We start from the raw sequence: 20,822 nt of genomic DNA on the forward strand, positions 1-20,822 counted from the left end.
GCTTGTTGCAGATACAGGCATAACACTTTCATCCTCATTCATTCTACCCCAAATGTATACTTTAAGTAATGTACACATTCACTCGTCAAAATAGATAGAACCTAACTTTTCCCCCCAAATAATTTTGGACACTGAACTTGTGTCTTCTTTGTGGTCATGTTTGTGAAACATTAGGGAGGTTCCAGAGACTCTTCTTCCTCGCGGGTTCACACAGTTTCTTGAACACAAGTACCTACTACTACTACTTACGGCCTCTACACACAGCTGCGTGCGTTGCAGTGCTGGAGACGCATCCCATTCACTTATATGGGCTCACGTCATCCGTTGCCCAACTGAATTGTGGGTCCGTTGCGTCGCGTTTCTCCCGTCCCTCGCGTTCAGCTGTTGCTGCACTGACAGCACCGGCCAATCAAGCCAATCGACGGACGTCACCAACCAATCAAATTGCGGTTATACTTCATTTAAATGACTATAAGTCATTTGCATAACTACCGTCGGGAACACCCACTGGCATGCGTTGACTGAACGCAACTGTGTGTAGGAGCCGTTACAGATTCCAGCTCGTTTCTCACATTTCTTTGCCTTGCTCTACTTTTTCCTTAGCGTGTTCAGTCCATTTTTCCTGTGTCATTCCACTTTATTACACATAACTCTACTTATGGACTTCGATGTTTGGATTTTTTTTATATATATATGTGTGGATTACCTGAGTTTATACTAATGTCTGGTGAAAATTTCATGCAAATAGACTCACTGGAAGTACTGTATACTATGAAAAAAATGTTGACACGTTCAATACTTATTTCCCCCGCTGTAGGAAGATGGTTTGTACTGTATACTTAGTCATGTATGTCAATTATATATTGTATTACGTAAATGGAAATTATATGCATACATTGCATAGTGCCATGTCATGGAGAATGTGGCTTCTGTGATCGCTGCTGTTGGACTCTGATCTGTCCAATCAGATAATATGGGCAATCTCGTAAGCAGAGCGGGTGTGAGTGGTGTGGGCGCTGTGTTCGAGAAACCGGACTCCTACTAATGGGTAACACAACGCCTGTGGCCAGAATTAAACCGCAGATTGAAATGGATTGATGGGTTCAGGAGATGGAGGGGGATGAGAAGGGAGGAGAGGAGAGGGGGATGCGAGGAGAGGGGGGGGGGGAGTCCCCTTGCCCTGCCTGACCACTGTGACGTTTGGGTGTGCTGGTGACGCAGGTGTTTCGTGGGAGAAATGCCTCTATAATGTATATAAATAACATAATCCAAACAGCTGCCCAGCCCTTGAACATCCCTGCTCGTTTAGCCTCAGTGGAATCACACTGTTATGAATGGAGTCTCTTTCTCTCTCTCTCTCTCTTTCTCTTTCTCTCTCTCTCTCTCTTTCTTTCTTTCTTTCTTTCTTTCTTTCTTTCTTTCTTTCAAATTCAAAATGCTTCATAGGCATAACATGATCACTTGCATTGCCAAAGGATTTATTATTATATAATACAGTAAATCTGAACATATACATACCCCCCCTCTCTCCCTCTCTCACTCATTTTGTGTGTGTGTGTGTATAAAAGAGTGAGAGCATGACGTTTGTATCTCCATGAGTGAGTAAAGTAAATGTGTTGGTGTGTTTTTGTTTGTGTATGTCTGTGTCCAAGCGTGGGCGGTTTTCGGGAAAGGGGGTCCGATCTTGTCATACTTGTCACCTTTGCCAGCCAATCAGAATCCACTGACACACATTCCCTGGCGTGCTGTGTTCCAAGAGGAGTAATGTTACACAGTGAGGCCGAGTATCTATGTGTGCGCATTTGTGGGTGGGTGGATGGATGGATTTGTGAGTGGGTGTGTGTGGGTGGATGGATGGAATTATGTGTGGGTGTGAGTGTGTGTGAGTGGGGGGTGTTCAGCATTAACATTTGTACACACACACACACACACACATTTATTCCCAAATAGTCCAAGCTGTCCTCAATCTACCTCAAGAGATTCAACCCAATGATTTTTTTTAAAAATATGAATATTAAGTGCAATATTAAGTTTGATATTCAAAAGAGCCTGACACATTTGTCCCTCAGTGTAGGGGAAGCGAGGTTGTCGAATTTCCATGACACAGCAACTTGAGTGTCGGGGCCTGTGTTGTAGGAAGTGCAGGGTAAAAATAACGCAGAAGCCTTGGAGAAGTCTGGCTACTAAGCGTCCTTCCACTAATCCCCTACTGCCATTGTCTCCTCAGAGCCTCCACAACAGCAGGTAAGAATAGCAAACCTCAGAAATGCTTTGCCTCAAACATCTTTAGCCATTTCTTTTTTAATACTTCCACATTTCTTATTCTAAATCCTTTCTATAACGTAACTTTGGGAGCAGTAACCATGGTAACCATAGCATAATTCAGGGGGTGTTTTATTGAAACTTTGTGCTTGTGCATGAGGGATCTATGATGGCTCCTTCAGTCATTTGCTATGAATACTATAAGACAATGGGGGTGAGTTTGAGCAGCAGTAACTGATAAAAGGTTGGCATCGACTCTATACCCAAACATTGGACATTTTTTTCCTTTGGATAAAAGTGTCTCTTTACTTAACTGTATTTTCCTTCATAATAATAATTTTAGATGCTATACTTAATTGTATTTATTGATGATACATTACTAAACTCTACACAAAGCGAATGATGAAACCACCCTTTTATCTACATGTTAATTGATTGTGGATATACTTTGTTGGAAATTCATTGAGAGTGACAGTGAGGAAGTAATTTGTTGCTATGCAAGACCTGAAACTTTCAACCTATAGACCCTTTCAACAATAAAAACAAAAACAATGCTTGAACGTTCTATTTGGGCCCCAATCTACTTCCTCTGCATTAAGATAACATATGGAATGTTAAAAAGGAAGTCTTGTGGGGCCAACTATGATGCTGAGAATGGAACTCTCTTGAAAGGGTCCATAGACCCTTTCAACAATAAAAACAAAAACAATGCTTGAACGTTCTATTTGGTTCCCAATCTACTTCCTCTGCATTAAGATAACATATGGAATGTTAAAACGGAAGCCTTGTGGGGCCAACTATGATGCTGATAATGGAACTCTCTTGAAAGGGTCTATAAGATTTTTGAGTGTAGTGCTCTAGAATCTTAGCTTTCTAGAATTTTAGCTTTCAAATTCTATTTGTGTGGCAACTCATTTCTTTCTCTGCGGAAGCCACTAAATCACAACAAATAAATTTAAAAACACTTATTGTTATTTCTATTTTCATCTTGGCAAGTAGCCCCTTAGTAATATATAAGACAATTGACCTCAACGACACTACAGTACATCAGTTTCTTAATGACCCATAAGTCCTTGGGCTTCGCATCAGGGTCCGGTTCTTCCTGTCGGGACTTATTTTCTGATTTTGACCGGGGGACAATACATTATCCCATACTTTGGTTAGGCCTACATGACCAGACCCCACACATTGTTGTAGACCGCTTAAAGAGGATCATCTGAAAGGTGAAGAGTAATTCCTGCGGGCTTTAGAGGTATTTAAGGAAAGGTGTCATTGAGGTCGCGTGTCTTATTAAAACGATCCTTGAGGAGCCGTGTCGGACCTTGACTGGCCAGGGAGTTGAGGACAGATTGTTTTGATCCTTGGCTCTCTCTAGTGAAAGGGTAAGAGAGAGGGAGGGAGGGAGGGAGGGGAAGGGAGGACTGGTAGGCTACAGGAGTGGGAGAGGGAAGAGGAAGTAAGGGCACTGTATGTGTGTGTGTGTTGGCCAGGATAGGCATGTTGGACAGAGAGAGGGAGAGAGAGTGTGTGTGTGTGGGTGTGTTGGCCAGGATAGGCATGCTGGAGTGAGTGAGAGAGAGAGAGGAAGAGAGAGGGAGGGAGAGTGGGTGTTTATGTATTTCAGAGGGGAGGGGTGGAATGCCATCTATGTGTGTGTAGGTATGGGTAGGTACAGTATGTGTGTGTGTGTGTGTATGTATGTGTGTGTTTGATAGAGGAGGCCATAGGGCATGTGTTTGAATGTGACTGGGGAGAGAGAGAGAGAGAGAGACTGTGACAGCTGAACAGATAGCTGAGAGCAGGAGGCTGCTAGCATGCCTGCTCATACGTGCCAAATCTCCACTGGCTATTTATAACGGCCTCCTCCTCAGATCCTTAACACCAGCCGGCCGGCCACTCAACACACTCACTCACACCCGGCAGCCAGACCAACTGCATGGAAAAAGGTGCGTGCTGTGTGTGTGTGTGTGTGTGTGTCTGTATGAGTATGTGTTTGGTGTACACCCATGTCATTTACCTGTCTCTCCTCACCTGTAGTGATCGCTACCTGTGGCTCTCTACCTGTTAGTGGTAGAGGCAGTGCTAAAATGAGTGGGAGGAAATGTAGCAGTTTTATAACAGGAGCTACAGTAGTTCTCCGTAAATGTTCAGTTGTTAGACGGAACCCAGTGGATTAGACTTTGAATGATTTAATGCTTAGAGAACAAACAAACCAGCTTTTCTATATCTGAGCAGGCAAAAGGTATTGTTGGGTTTGTAGACTGCATGTATGTAAACATGACTGAATTGTTTTTTTTTGTGCAATTCAGTGTTGATGTAGAATGTATAAATGGAACTGAGTATTGTCTGGTCAAATCATCTTGTTGTTTTGACTTATCTTGTTGAGTTGAATTATGTAAATGTGTAGTTTAAAGTTTATTATGTAAATGTATAGTGTTTGAAAAAGTTTATTACAAACAGACTTCAAATTGATATAACTGATTTCAGTCAAAGCAACAACATGACTACTTCACAGTGTTATGGTCAATACATCTAATGAATGTGGTATAGATGTCTATGTGGAACTGAAACCTTCATGTCTGGGGTATGGCTAGAGTTTGGCCACAGTGCATTCATCATATACTGTCCAGTTTCAGCATTTGAGCCTTTTCAGTGTAGACAGTGAGCTTTTTAGTTGTTTTTTCTTGTTCTTTGTTGAATGAGAACAAACTGTTACATCAATATTCAATAAATATATTGTATGAAATAGATTCAAATACTTAATTATACAGTATGATATATAAAATACTTTTAAAGTCCTCTAGGCTGACACTGGTGTGTTCAGTGACCCATTTAGCAGACACTTCTTGACCAAAGTGACATATATCATAATATCAGAATCATATGTCAGATATTACAAGGGATCACATTGTCCCCGGAGCAACTTGGGGTTAAGTGCCTTGCTCAAGGGTACAACGGCAGAAGCCGGGAATTGAACCGACAACTTTCAGGCTACTGCACGCTAGCCCAGCTCCTTAACCACTACACTACCGCTGCCCTACAGGCTACTGCATGCTAGCCCAGCTCCTTAACCACTACACTACCACCGCCCCATGTTATGCCACGCCGCCACTTGTTATGGTATTTGTGACAATAAACAGCAAAATGTTCCCTCACATGAGAGATGCAGTGCCAGTGTAGCACATCTTTTTGTTGAATGAGATCAAAGTGTTATATCAATACTATAAATCTTCTTATGAGCTTCAATACTATAAAGCTTCTTCTGAAGTCAATTAAAAAGACTTTTAGGCTGAGCCTGGTGGGTTCAGTGGTGCATTTGTGTTGTGGTATCTGTGGCAATACCTAACATGATTGTAAGCCACAACTGACCCAGATGTAAGTGCTGATAAGTCACTGTGTTTCTTGTTGTCGGGCCAAGACAGTGGAATGGCCATACCCACCATGTTTAATTGCAGTGCCAGGATCCTGGTGGGAAGGGGAGGCTCCATTCTGTGCTCCCCCAGGGAGGAGGCTTGCGTGCGGGCCACGGAGAAGCACCAAGTGCCCCTGGTCCTGCCGGAGCTGTTTTTTTACCCTGGCATGGATTCCAGCCTGGCATGGGAGATGAGCTTTTAATTAACGCCTGCACTGAGGCAAGGCAGCCGGGCATAAGGCCTAGCAACGGAGGGGTGAGAAGGCATCAGGTGGCATGGAGGAAGGTATGTGTGCACAGGATGGGCAACAGGGCATATGTGTTTGGAGTGCGGAGGTAGAGGGTATAGAGTATGTGGTTATGGGAGGGGTAACAGGGCATATGTGTGGGTACAGGAGGGGTAACAGGGTATATATGTGGTACAGGAGGGGTAAGAGGGTATATGTGTGGTATGGGAGGGGTAACAGGCCATAAGTGTGGGCACAGGAGGGGTAAGAGGGTATATGTGTGGTATGGGAGGGGTAACAGGGTATATATGTGGTACAGGAGGGGTAACAGGGTATATATGTGGTGAGGAAGGCAAGAGCAGAAGGACGGGCATAAGGCCTAGCAACGGAGGGGTGAGAAGGCACAGGTGGCATCTGTGGCAATACCAACAGGATTGGTAACAGGGCATAAGTGACCCAGAGGGAGTAGAAGTCACTATGTTTGGGTAAGACAGTGGGCAACATAAGAGGGTATAAGTATGTGTTTATGGGGTGGGATCCTGGTGGGACAGGGGGCCATATGTCTGTGGTCCCCAGGGTAGAGGGCATATGTTTGGAATGCGGGGGGTGCCCCTGGTCCTGCCGGGTACCTGGCATGGGCCCGGAGCCTGGCACTGAGGGAGGAGCAGCTCGCGACTCCATCATCATGGGAGGAAGGTATGGGGGCATATGTTTGGGCCGGGGAGGGGTTATGGGAGGGTAACAGGGCATATGTGTGGGTACAGGAGGGGTAACATTTATGTGGAGGGGTAAGAGGGTATATGTGTGGTATGGGAGGGGTAACAGGCCATAAGTGTGGGCACAGGAGGGGTAAGAGGGCATATGTTTGGGTAAGGGGGTAAGAGGGTATAGAGTATGTGTGGTTATGGGAGGGGTAACAGGCCATATGTGTGGGCACAGGAGGGGTAAGAGGGCATATGTTTGGGTACGGGGGGGTAAGAGGGTATAGAGTATGTGTGGTTATGGGAGGGGTAACAGGGCATTTGTGTAATCAATCAAACATTGACATTTGATGTTTATAGACAGAGATGGGGGAGTGTTCACATCAGTGGAAAGCCGTGTGGGCATTTCTACTGGGATCACGCAGTTCCATTTGAACTGAAATTTGGCTTTTTTTGTGTGTTTTGTCTCAGGTGACGAGTCTGAGGAGTTCAGTCCCAACTGCATGGATTTCTATCTGAGCAAAGTCTCTCACAACACCAGGTGAACACACACACACACACACACACACACACACACAGAATCTAGTGACAACTTATCAATATCTGGGCACAGTTATATAATCTTTGGTGAAAGTGCTGGTATTTTGCAGAGTTTGTCTTCTCATCTTTCATGTATGTAAATAACATAAGCTCTGTCTGGTGGTTTGTTGTGGGGATTGGCAGGCCCTTTGTGGGGGTTTGTTTGGGAAAGGGAGAGGATCTCTCCGAGTCCCAGGACGATGACTGTGCCTGGACCCCCAGCCGCAGCCAGAAGAGGCGCAAGAGACAGAGGAAGAAGGCAGAGCCCACCAAGGAGCGCTGGAACGAGAGATGGAGGGAGGGAGGGAGAGGGGGAGGAAGAGAGGTGCCACAGAGGGGTAGAGCAAGGGGTGACATGAGAGAGAGGAGGAGCAGAAGGATCCTGTCCGAGCCTAGTGAGCCGGCCAGCAGCAGCGATGAATGCCCACGCACCTCCAGAGCCCACCACAGGTGGAACCCCAATCCATGGGACCCAAGCCCAGGGAGGAGGCACCGATTTCAGCCTCACAGACTCAGTCCACCCCCCGCCTTTGCCGACCGCAAGGCCCCTCTCTGGGAGTCCCCCAGCCTGGACAGCCTCGGCAGCCTCCTCTCCCAGAGTCCAGATGGCAGAGGCAGCACAGACACCTCCAGCACACGCACGCCAGGGGACGGAGACTCAGCACACACACACCACAGCACTCAGGTCCAGCTTGGCTCCTGTTCCTCCTGCTGTCCGTCGGAGCAGAGCCCCAGCTCGTCCCACTCCAACACCCCCGACTCCGCTCAGAGCTACAGCCTCTCGGAACGGAGCTCTGACTCATTCCCCCTGGACCATGGCTCACCGCTGCGCTGTTTGTGTCCAGGTTTCCCCGGCAACACAGTTTCCGGTTCCTCCACCTGTAGCTTGGATAGGAGTGTCACGACTGTGTCGTCATCGTGCTGGAACGGTCACTCAGATTCTAGATGCTTCCGTGCCATGCTGGACGGAAGCCTCAGCCGCGTGTGTGTTCAGAGCACCGTCCCGTACACCTATGGCAGCACAGAGACTGGGACGACGTCCGACTCGTGTTGCACACTGTCCAGAAGCTTTGATGCTGTGGACGGCTCGGCCTTGCCTGGTCTGTGTGGGAGACCGAGGACGGACAGGTCGAAGGACTACAGCGTGGACACGTCGTCTTTGTCCCTCCGCAGCAGCACTGACGCCACCTGCACGTCCACCTCTTCTGCCTACACAGTGACGCGCAGCTTCGACTCGCTGTGTGCAGAGGACATCGACTCTCACACAAACTCTAGCAGCACTCTCAAGCCGAGGAGAAGATTTGACTCCTCGACCGTGAAGGGCAGTTCTGACTCCCTCTGTACGAACGACGACTCGGACTCCTCTTACGTGTGTATGAACAGGGGGAAGGGCCCCTGCTTGGGCGTCGAGACTAACTCGGACTCGAGGTGTAGTAGCAGTGAGACGGTCTTTCGCTCGGACTCGTCCTGCAACACCGTGCGGCGGAGCTTCGACTCGCTGTGCGTGAACGATGATTCGGAGTCTGTGTACGTCTGCATGAATGGACGAGGAGGCTCCAACGCATCGTACAGCAGCACAGAGACGGCCAGGGACTCCGACTCGTCACTGTACAGCGTGGAGAGAAGCCTGGACTCCCCCTATCTGAGCGAGAGGGTTGTGGCCCTGTGTACCTGTCCTGTCGAGATGGAGGCCTCTCAGACGAGCACAGAGAGAAGCGTCCACTCTCTCTATCTAAGTGACAGCACTACCGCTCTGTGTACCTGTCCTGTTGAGACAGAGGCCTCCCAAAGTAGCATGGAGGTGTATCCCAACCTCTACTGCAGCGAGACGGACAATGGGGTCACCTCGGCGATGACCTCTGTGGTGACCTCTGACCCCTCCGTGTGTGACTCGTCATGCGGGGTCGACTCAGACTCTCTCAGCACCTCGGCCGTTGCGGAGTGGGGCTCGGTCTCCCTCGACGACAGCGAGAGGAGTGCTTCGGAATCCACTCCCGGAAACCATGGCAACTCATCGGACTCACTGTACCAGGCGGTGCTGGACTCACCCACCTCGTCGCCCGGTAACAGTGCGGAGAGGGACTCCGCTGACGCTCTCGCGCAGACTTTGGAGGCGGGGATGCAGCTGGACTCGCCGGCCCACCTGGCCAGCCACCTGGAGTGGGTTCTGAAGGACCTCCGTGGCGTGGTGACCCAGTCGGACCGGCGCCTGGTGTCGCCCTTCTTCAGGGAACTGGTGAGAGAGACAGGCGACGACAGGGACGGAGAGAAGACTAGCGCCAACGAGGGCTTTCTCTTCCATCCCCAGAAGGTAATACACAATGAAGAAGAAAACGAACCTTCGTCTGCCTCAAACACTGCAAGCATAATATGTTTAGTATAATTAAATATTATTTACGTTAATTCATGAATTTAGAAAAATAATAATGTGTTGTTTATTTAACTTTAATAGATCAGTAGAGACATGGTACATGAAAGAAACAGAGGAAAGTCGGACAGAAGTTAGTTGTCTTTTTCTGTGCATGGAAATGACCTTGAACAGAAATAACAAACACAAACATGAGCATGTCTGCCTGTTGGCACATTTGTAGCGGCGTCTCCCATTTGGTGTGTGTCCCTATGTCAGCTTCTGCAGCCCAGGAACCTGATGTACCGTGAGGGTCAGCAGTACTCTCTGCTCCAGCACATTCAGAACGGCTCTTACGGAGACGTCTTCAGTGCTGTGGACCTCAATACTGGATTCAAGTGTGCGGCCAAAAAGGTAAGCGTGCAAGTCATTGAGGAGCCCCATGGCTTGCACTTATCATTGTTACACACATTATACTTGTTGCACATGTTAATGTGTCAATGTACTATTTAAACTATATTTAATGCTGAGTAACAAAGGGTAATACGACATTGGCTTTTTATAAGGAAGTACTCAGGTTATGTATTATTCATGTGTTATATTATAGATCATTATAGATAGACTGTATGACAAAGAGGCTTGAACTGAAATCAATGTTGAGAAGCTCATTACAACTGAACAGGATGTTATGTTGCCGTTATAAACTACATTTCCCATGAGTCTCTGCATTCATTAGATGATAGTTCTGTGTTATGTTCTGTCCCCCTCAGGTGCCGCTCTGTAGTTTCAGCTGGGAAGAGGTGGGCACGTGGAGTGGCCTGAGCTCTCCTCGCGTCCTCCAGCTGTTTGGAGCTGTGAGGGAAGGACCCAACATCGTCCTCTTTATGGACCTCAAGACAGGTACACTCTTAGAGATGTTCTTCACCTAGGGAGAGGGGTTTATATATATGATATGGTATATAGGATAGGAAAATGAGAGAGATATTAGAAAACAGAGGATGAGAGAGAGGAGAGGAGAGGACAGGAAACCCTAAAGATGATGCATATTTATTTATATATATGCATATTAATGGCAAAATATTATGTCCCAGCCATTATACATGCATTTATATATATATTAGCCTATATATATTATTATTTATCAAGTAAAATATTTATGCATATTATTTAATATTATTATTAAACATAATATTATTATTATCAAGTAAATATTATTATTATCAAGTGTTATTTATTTATTATATATGCAACATAAATATATATTATCAAGTAAACATGAAGTAAATATTATGCATATTATTTTATATATTATTATACCGTATTATTATTTATTATATCATGTTTATTATTGTTTAACCCAAATATTATGGAGAGGATGAGAGAGAGGAGAGAGACAGGAAGAGGAGGAGAGGAGGGGGGGAGAGGAGAGGAATAGAGAGAGGAGAGGACAGGAAGAGGAGGGGAGAGGAAGAGAGAGAGGAGAGGACAGGAAGAGGAGGGGAGAGGATGAGAGAGGAGAGGAAGAGGGTGAAAAGGAGATGGACAGGAAGAGGATGAAGAGGAAGAGGAGAAAGGAAGAAGGAAGAGATAGGGGAAAAGGAGAGGAAGAAAGATGAAAAGGAGGAGAGAACAGAGGACAGGATGAGGAGAGGAAGAGAAGAGGGGTGGAAAAGAAGGAGAGAGGAAAAAATGAGGAGAGGAGAGAAAGAGGAAGAGGAGAGATGTTGAAGTTGTGGAGGAGCTCTGAGACTAGAGGAGAGTTGAGAGGGGCGGGAGATGCCAGGTTAAGTCTTTCTATCTATCCGTCTTCTTTTGCTGGAATATTATCCCTGCATGTGCTCACTGTGTCCCCAGCCTGGAGTTCAGTCTCTCATCTGCTCTGTCTCAAGGTCATGTCAGGATCCTCTTCTCTTCTCTTCTCTTCTCTTCTCTTCTCTTCTCTTCTCTTCTCCTCTCTTCTCATCCTGTCTTCATTGATTTCCTCTCTTGTACCCTCCACTTGTTCCTTTATTTACTCCATTATTCTCTTACTCTTGTCTGAGCCTCTCTCTCTCCCTCTCTCTCTCCCTCTCTCATGGGCACGCTCTCTCTCTCTCTCCCCCTCTCTTATGGGCATGTTCTCTCTTTCTCTCTGTTTCTCTCTCTCTCTCCCAGGCTCCCTGGCTCAGCTGCTGAGGTGTCGGGGTCGTCTCCCTGAGGACTTGAGTCTGCACTACCACGTCCAGGTGCTGGAGGCCCTGGAGCACCTGCACAGGCGACGCGTGCTGCACCTGGACGTCAAAGGTGAGCACCCCACCCCACCCCCACCTCCCAGGAACACAGAAGCATTCAGGTCTGGCTGCTCGTCTTTTTACTCCGACCGTTTGATGCAGGCAGGCGTGACTCTGAAGTGTTCTCTGAGTCTAATGATGTCTGTCTGGTTTTTGAGTTCAGGTGTGCTTCATGCTTAGAACATGCCAGAGTGTTTTTCTGTTCATGAATATCTTGTCCTTTGATTAGTGTAATTGGCTATTATTACAGTGCATGAAAATGCACTCTTCTGTTATCCGAAGTCTTCTTCTTATTATTATTCTTCCCACCAAATTTCTGCGTCTAATTCAGCTTCAACTGTTTAACGTAGAAACTTTGTTCAAACTTTGTAACGTAGGTCTTGAAAAGGACACTTGAGGAATGTATTTTTCACTTTTTTGTAAACTTTATACTTTTGAGATATTAACAAAAAAAACAAGCTTATTTTTCCCCATAGACTTTGCATTAGCACTATGACATCACAATGGGACTAATTAACTTGATTTGCACCTGTATCAACTTCCAGCTGCTCAACTAGGGTTAATCAAAGGGCCAGTTAAACTGATTGCACCTGTATCAACTGCTTTCTGCTTAACTAGGCCCCTCTCTCTGTGTCTCTCCATTCTACAAGGATATAAGGCACATTCCATCCAACTTTCTATCCATTCATCACTCTTCAAACCATTCACTCATCCACCCATTCTGATATCCACCAACATCCATTAAAACAATCTGCTTATCAACATCCATTCAACTTTCTGTCTATCAACATCCATTTACACTATCCACATTCAACTTTTAAACTATATATACTGTCTCAACGGTTTAAGCATACCAATCTGTCTCTCTTAAGACTACTATTTCCTCTGCCCAAGTTAAACTGTTTGAAAATAAATGTCCTCACTACAATATTTCACTATTAAATAATTGAACTATTTAAACTACTCAACTATTTAACTGTTCAGCCATTTAAACAGTTGTTATCAACTATGGCTCCTACCAACTGTTTCCAAATAAAAGTATAAAATATATTTTCATGCACTGGTAATTTCCTCAAAATTACATTTTCTAGTTTCTTTTTTGCTGTTTGTCGGATGTGGGTATTCAGATTTGAGGACTACCTGCTTGATCATGTAACATAGGTAATATGCCGCTTCCTGATCAAGGGTGTAATTGGCTGTCTGTCTAACACTGGATCTGTGATTGGTTGTCTCTCTGACACAGGAACTGTGATTGGTTGTGTCTCTGACACTGGATCTGTGATTGGTTGTCTTTTTGACACTGAATCCGTCATTGTCTGTTTGTGTGTAGTGGACAATGTGCTGCTATCTGAGGATGGGAGAGACTGCTTCCTGTGCGACTTTGGACTCTCAGAGATGCTGGACACCAATGGACAGGCACCTAGAGCATTCCGGGGTGAGTCACACACACACACACACACACACACACACACACACACACACACACACACACACACGCACACACACCCAAACGCACACACACACACACACACTCATAGATACACACACATAAATGTCTGTATGATTTCATGGCATATGAAGCTGCCGAGTCAGTAGTTAGGTAAGTGCGGAAGGCTTGGGTGCCTTACAGGGCTCCTCTATCACAAGGCCTATATTTAGCAGTGCTAAAACGGGACATGTGTTGTGTGTTGTGTTGTGTTGTGTTGCGTCTCCAAGGATACGGCCTGCGGGGGACAGAGACCCACATGGCACCTGAGGTGGCGAAGGGGGATGCGCGCGGGGCCAAGGCCGACGTCTGGAGCAGCTGCTGCATGTTGCTCCACATGCTCAATGGCTGCCACCCCTGGACCCGCTACTATGCCCACCCACTCTGCCTCACCGTGAGTACTATGCCCACCCACTCTGCCAACCCACTCTGCCTCACCTTGAGTACTATGCCCACCCACTCTGCCCACCCACTCTGCCTCACCGTGAGTACTATGCCCACCCACTCTGCCCACCCACTCTGCCAACCCACTCTGCCTCACCTTGAGTACTATGCCCACCCACTCTGCCCACCCACTCTGCCCACCCACTCTGCCTCACCGTGAGTACTATGCCCACCCACTACTATGCCCACCCACTCTGCCTCACCGTGAGTCAAGGCCACAGACACGGAACATAGAACATATAGAACTCATAGAACCTTGACCCACTACTATGCTCACCTGCTCTGCCTCATCGTGAATCAAGGCCACAGACACGGAACATAGAACTCATAGAAACTGGACCCACTACTACGCACACCTGCTCTACACCCGCTCTGCTTCATGGGAAGTCAAGACCACAGACAAGGAATCGAACACGCAGAGCACATAGAACTTAGACCCGTAACTACGCTCACCCACTTACTCTCACGGTGAACCACAGAGAGTACCACATAGAACATGCAGACAACATAGCATATGAAGTAAAACATGTACTACACACAGAAGACATAGGTTTAGTTGAAGTGTAGTGTAGTTGTAGTGTTTAATAAGTTGTGTAGTTGTAGTGTTTAATATGTTGTGTAGTTGTAGTGTTTAAAATGTTGTGTAGTTGTAGTGTTTAATCACTATACCACTGGGCAATAAAACGCTAAACATCCTTCATCCTTTGTGCAGTGTTAACCTCCCTTCTCCCTGATGCCCAGTGTGCTTCCTACTCTGTGTTAACCACCCTTCTCCCTGATGCCCAGTGTGCTTCTTACTCTGTGTTAACCACCCTTCTCCCTGATGCCCAGTGTGCTTCCTACTCTGTGTTAACCACCCTTCTCCCTGATGCCCAGTGTGCTTCCTACTCTGTGTTAACCGCCCTTCTCCCTGATGCCCAGTGTGCTTCCTACTCTGTGTCTGGCTGCAGATAGTGAGTGAGGAGCCGCCGCTGAGGGAGGTCCCCGGTTCCTGCCACCCGCTGACGGCGCTGGTGTTCCGGGCCGGCCTGGTCAAGGACCCTGGGAGGAGGGCCTCCGCCACAGAGCTCAAGGAGAGGAGCAGCGACGCCCTCAGGGCAGGTACGCCTCCACCCACCTGTGCCAGGTGTCCTCTTCTCATGAGTGTGTGTTCATTAAGGTGTTATCTCATGAGTGTGTGTTTATTAAGGCATTATTAAAGGCGTTATCTCATGAGTGTGTGTTTATTAAGGTGTTATTAAAGCGTTATCTCATGAGTGTGTGTTTTATTAAGGCATTATTAAGGCGTTATCTCATGAGTGTGTGTTTATTAAGGTGTTGTTAAAGTGTTCTCATGAGTGTGTGTTTATTAAGGCATTATCTCATGAGTGTGTGTTTACTAAGGTGTTGTTAAAGTGTTATCTCATGAGTGTGTGTTTATTAAGGCATTATTAAGGCGTTATCTCATGAGTGTGTGTTTACTAAGGTGTTATTAAGGAGTTATCTCATGAGTGTGTGTTTATTAAGGTGTTATCTCATGAGTGTGTGTTCATTATCTCATGAGTGTGTGTGGTGACACTTTACTTGACAGTATCGGCATAAGAGTGTCATGACATTGTCATGACACATGAATCCTAACCTCTAACCCTAATCCTAACCTCTAACCCTAAACCTAACTTGTTATGACAAAAACCAAATGTCACTTAATAACAGAAGCGTTATGTCATAAACGTTTATGACTTTTTTATGACACATTCATGACCGTGTCATGTCACTCTTATGTCGATACTGTCAAGTGACGTTTAACCGTGTGTGTTTATTAAGGTGTTATCTCATAAGTGTGTTCATTAAGGTGTTATCAATAGTGTTAGTTATGGATGATAAACATATGTTACCCTCCACACACCTGTGCCAGGGTACCACAGGTGTTGTTGTCCTTCATGTGTGTGCTTATTAACATGTTATTAACGTGTTATTAATAGTGTTAGTTGTAGTCCATGGGAGCGCTGGTGTTCAGCTGTTTATGTCATGTAATGGCAAAGTGAGAAGAAATATGCACTGATCTGTATGTAATGGTTACATGAAAATGTGTCTGTTTATTTTTCTGGGCTTTTGATGACAACAAAAGAAAATATGATGTAGATTGTGAAATCAGTTTTTAGGTTGCTTCAGAATCTCAGTGAATACTAACTTTAATTTCCTTTCTCTCTTTCCCTTGTGTGTGTGTGTGTGCATGTGTGTGCGTGCATGTGTGTGCGTGTGTGTGTTTGTATTTGTGTGTGTGTGTGTGTGCTTGTGTGTATGTGTGTGTGTGTGTGCGTGTGTACTTCTCTGCTACAGTGGGTGGAGTATCCAGCACCATAACTTACCCACCAACTCACCCACCTGTGGAACCCTCTGCTGAAGCGAAAATCCCTCCAGCCCCAGAATGCCCGTCTGCAACCTCCCAGGAAGCCCCTCCTCCTCCGCGAGGCTGTGACATCACTTCCTGTTGCGGCGACAGCCCCCAGCCCCTGGTGCACTGGCTGAGCACCTGGAGGGAGAGAGCGCAGGAGGAGGAGGGAAGTGACAGCGAGGATGGAGAGAGACACTCCGAGGAGGAGTGGAGTGAGGCGGAGGGGAGGAAAGAGAAGTGGGAGGAAGAGGAGAGCGAGGAAGAGGAGGGGAGCGATCTGGAGAGCCTGCGGGGGAAGGCCAGCGACTGGATGGAGGAGGAAGAGGAGTGGGAGCCCTTCCACCGGCTGCAGATCCTCTACGGGCCCAAACAACACACACACACTCACTCACACACACTCTCGCACACAGACCAGACTGAGTCAGAGGAGGAAGCACTCATGAAAGGTGTGTGTGTATGTACTTGTGAGTGTGTGTGTGTGTGTGTGTGTGTGTATATGTGCTTGTGAGTGTGGGTGTGTGTATGTGTGTGTGTGTATGTGCTTGTGAGTGTGGGTGTGTATGTAGTAGGTGTGTCAGTGTGTTCTTGTGTGTTAAGCCATTGGTGAGCATTGATTATAGTGGAAGGTTAATGTGAATATAGGAGAGAGTGAGTGAAATGGGTAGCACTGAGTTGTCCTGTATTACGTACAGTATATGTGTTCAGTGTTCTAACATAACAGTGGACATGATTGGTTGGATGATTGATTGATTCTGATGTGTTCTGTAGGACCCGGTTTGAACAGTGTGTCTCTGCCACGCCCCCCTCGATCACAGAACCGTGTCTTAATCCCACTCAACACATCAGAACACCAGTTTGATTCCTCTGAAAAGGTGGGTTCACACACACGCAGACACGTGCACACACACACGCACATTAGCAGTGGTGGAATGTAACGTGTAAATACTTCGTTACTGTACTTAAGTAAATTTTACACGTATTTGTACTTTACTTAAGTAAAATTTATAGTGCATACTTTTGACTTTTACTTCGTTACATTTTACAGCAATTATCTGTACTTTTACTCCGCTACATTTCTACAACACCATCGTTCCTTTTTTTTATATACATTTTATGATCAGTTTTTTTTTTTCTCTGACAAACACGTTTGTTTTACCGGGGTTGCTACCAAAGATTCTGGGCGCTATGTGCATTCTTAGAAACATAAGCTTCTAGTCTAGACCAGGCAAAGCGTGAGCTTGTAGCCATCTGCATTCGGTAGGCTATATTCACCAGACCCATGGCTACACTGTACATGCAACTGTGTTCTGTGCCTTTCTCTGTCTGTTATCTGCAGCGTTAGGGCCTCCTCTCCGATGAGATTGCTATCCGCGGATCAGCGAAGTTACAGGCTATGCCCATGCTTCTGTCACACGTCTGATCATTTGCGGCACAAATTAATGGTAGACTATTAATGAACCGGTGGCCGGAAAAAAAAAAAAAAAAACGTAACATTTTCCAGATTAGGAAATATTCCTTAATTGTGTGTGATTAAATAAAGATGCATAGCCTACAATTGGGGGGTAGTAACGTGAGCGCTCATTCAATGTCTATGCGTTTGCGCAAGTGAAACTGAACTTAATCATAAAGACACCTTTCTCAGCAACTTTTCTGTTCAATCAGCATAATTGGCATTACGATCCACCCGACGTTTCCCTTGTCTACCCCGTTAAACTTCAGGCTCTCGTGTTTTGCTGAATGATATTACTCAGCAGATCACCCTAGTAGATAACCAGAATTACAGTCTCTAGAATTGTAGGTCAGAATGTAAACTGGGCCACAGATGGTAAGGACAATTGCATTAACTTAAAACTAAGTTTTTTTTACTTCTAGTCGAGTATAACCTAAAACTAGCTTAATTAAAATGCCACAGCCCATACTGATTTTTCCTTTTAGAATATAGATATTAAGAGAATAAATCATTATGCAAATACTTTTACTTTTAATACTTAAAGTACATTTAAAAGCAGGTACTTTTTACTTTTACTTAAGTAGGGTTGTCATTGTGGTAATTTTACTTTTACTAAAGTAAATATTTCTCTGTGTATTTGTACTTTTACTTAAGTACTGAGGTTCAGTACTTCCTCCACCACTGCACATTAGTTGCACATATTGCATACACGCACGCGCGCGCACACACACACACAATAAGTAACACTTATTTACCTAAAAAAATCACAAACACACATGAATTTGCACATAGACAGATATCAACATCAGATATGCATGTTTTCCCATATACATACTTCTTTTGACTTCTATTCTATTCTATTGACTTCTATTCCATTCTATTGACTAAATAATAATGATTAACTGATGTCTCTGTGTACTCATGGCATACTTCCTGTTATACCCCTAGGAGTCTGATTGGTCAGATGACCTTAGCTCAGGGGTGTTCTCATCCTATAACAGCCAGACTGACAGAGAGAACTTCAGTGTTGATTGGCTGGTTTCCACCAATCAGCCGCCATCCTGTTGCATTGAAGGTTTGTGTTTGTGCGTTGACAGTCACAGAGATGTGTTTTTTGTGCATAGACACTAGAAGCATCCCTTCTCTCCTCTATGAGTTCAATAAGAAGCAGCTGTAACTCAATTGCAAGGGTGTTGGGCTGATTAAATTTGGTGGTACATTTTCAAGATAGAATACATGGATTAAATTAAGCAGATAGAATGCATGGATTAAATTAAATTAAAGAGCACAATGATAAATAAACTTGTTAATATAATAAATGTTTTGTTTTAGTAACAAATTATAAACATAACTTGGATACAATACAGAGGGAATGCATGGACACCAGTCTGTAGAATGAGAGCTCTGAATTGCTGCTCACCCTATTAAGAGTTTATGTGGCATACAAATGATTTTGGAAACTTTAATTTAAGGTAAAAAAAAAAAACTATTGAAGTCATAATAATCTAAACATTAGTTTTTGCTGGCTAATCCAAATAATGCCTTTAGAAGATCTCAGATCTATTTCTGTCATTTCCAGGTTTAGGGGTGGACATCTGGATCGAGGACTTCAGTGGAGAGCGCTTCAGGATCCGAGAGAAACCACAGGTGAAGGTGGGACACGTTGCCATGGGGATCAGTGACCAGGTGAGTGTGGGTGTATATCAGATGTATTCTATGCCCCTTTACACTTTCTCTCTCTCTCACACACACACATACACACTATCTATCGATCTACAGTATGGATCTATCTATCTATCTGCCTAGTGACCAGGTGAGTTTGTGTTTACATCAGATCCCGTGAGGGAAATTTGGTCTCTGCATTTATCCCAATCCGTGAATTAGTGAAACACACACAGTGAGATGAAGCACACACTAACCCGTAGCAGTGAGCTGCCTGCTACAGCGGCGCTCGGGGAGCAGTGAGGGGTAAGGTGCCTTGCTCAAGGGCACTTCAGCCGTGGATGTGGGCATGGGAGAGCAGTGCTCAACCACGTTTCTTACTGGTCGGGGATCGAACTGGCAACCCTTCGGCTACAAGCCCTAACCAGTAGGCCACGGCTGCCCCAAGCAGTAAGCATTTTAAGACATCTAGAAGTTCAACATCAGACACCTTGAAGTGTACAACATCAGACACCTTGAAGTGTGCATCATCAGACACGTTGAAGTGCACTTCTTCTCCCCATGTTTCTTTGCATCTCCCTCTCTCACTGGTCTTTGTCTCGTCTCCATCTCCAGATCTCTGTGCGGATGTTTAGCCTGGCCACCCTGGACGGGAAGCTGGTCCGGCCCGAGGAGGAGGTGCAGGAGTCGGGCACCTGGCTCCAGTGTGTCCCCGCCCTGGACGACTGCCCCGCCTGGACCTGGAGGATCAGGGACGGACAACTGGAGGAGAGGAGATGAAGAGGAGAGATCGATCTCCGATGAAGGAAATCGATCGATCGATCAGTCTTTCTGTCTCACTGTCTGTCTGTCTGTCTGTCTGTCTATCTATCTATCTATCTATCTATCTATCTATCTATCTATCTATCTATCATCAACATTGATTATGCTGGATTATTATTCAATTCCGCATAAGCGTATGTTGGTTTTAGGACATTGTATTGCATTGTATGTGTATTACATATTTTGATCACATTTTGTTCACTACATTTAGTTCAGCAAAACATTCAAAGTACAGTAAATATCAGCTGCAGGCATGAAACCAAAGTGGATTTGATTTCAGTCTTACTGGGTGCTGTTCACATTCACGTTGAAAATGTCAGTTTAGATTGTTAGAAGACAAGACTCAACTTCCGACCTTATGTTTGGGCCAGCAAACTGTTGGTATTTTCTAAATGCATAATGTAAGGCATATTTTGTTATCATCATTATTCTTGATTACTCTGACATCTTTGTCAAATTCTTTGATTGATTGACAGGTTGATCAGACATGTTTAACAACTGTAAAACCAGCCTGTTCATGTTCAAGAAGTCATGGCGTGCAAACCTAGATAAAGTGACGTGTTCTCCAGATTTATTTATATTTTTATTGAGTACAAATGAATGCATTTAATAAGCGTTGTGAAATCAAATTGCTAAAACATGTTATGGCAATTAATTTAGAAATGAGTGTCTTTGTAAGACTTATAAAATATGTTATTAAAAATTCTTTTAAGTGCTTTTGTATGCATTGTTTCTGTCACAGTTTGCAACATACTACAAAACACAACTAATGTATGTTGTCATTTA

General features: G+C 45.2%; 1 protein-coding gene and 1 long non-coding RNA gene across 2 annotated transcripts; both read left to right on the forward strand.

The window, feature by feature from the left end:
- The first annotated feature begins 1,942 nt into the window (after positions 1 to 1,942).
- On the forward strand, positions 1,943 to 5,820 carry LOC125296743. Its single transcript, XR_007193845.1, has 3 exons — positions 1,943 to 2,244; positions 4,134 to 4,208; positions 5,681 to 5,820. It is a non-coding gene; the product is annotated as an uncharacterized LOC125296743 (long non-coding RNA).
- A 130-nt stretch (positions 5,821 to 5,950) lies between these two features.
- Positions 5,951 to 20,752, forward strand: LOC125295916. Its single transcript, XM_048245503.1, has 14 exons — positions 5,951 to 5,960; positions 7,074 to 7,143; positions 7,326 to 9,492; positions 9,808 to 9,942; positions 10,299 to 10,428; positions 11,683 to 11,811; positions 13,129 to 13,233; positions 13,515 to 13,678; positions 14,679 to 14,829; positions 16,048 to 16,548; positions 16,871 to 16,974; positions 18,501 to 18,627; positions 19,132 to 19,238; positions 19,830 to 20,752. Exons 1-14 carry the CDS (start codon positions 5,951 to 5,953, stop codon positions 19,992 to 19,994), a joined length of 4,065 nt encoding a protein of 1,354 aa, XP_048101460.1. The 3' UTR covers positions 19,995 to 20,752.
- Positions 20,753 to 20,822: the final 70 nt, after the last annotated feature.

Source organism: Alosa alosa, chromosome 6 (assembly GCF_017589495.1).
Source record: "Alosa alosa isolate M-15738 ecotype Scorff River chromosome 6, AALO_Geno_1.1, whole genome shotgun sequence".
NCBI lineage: Eukaryota > Metazoa > Chordata > Actinopteri > Clupeiformes > Clupeidae > Alosa > Alosa alosa.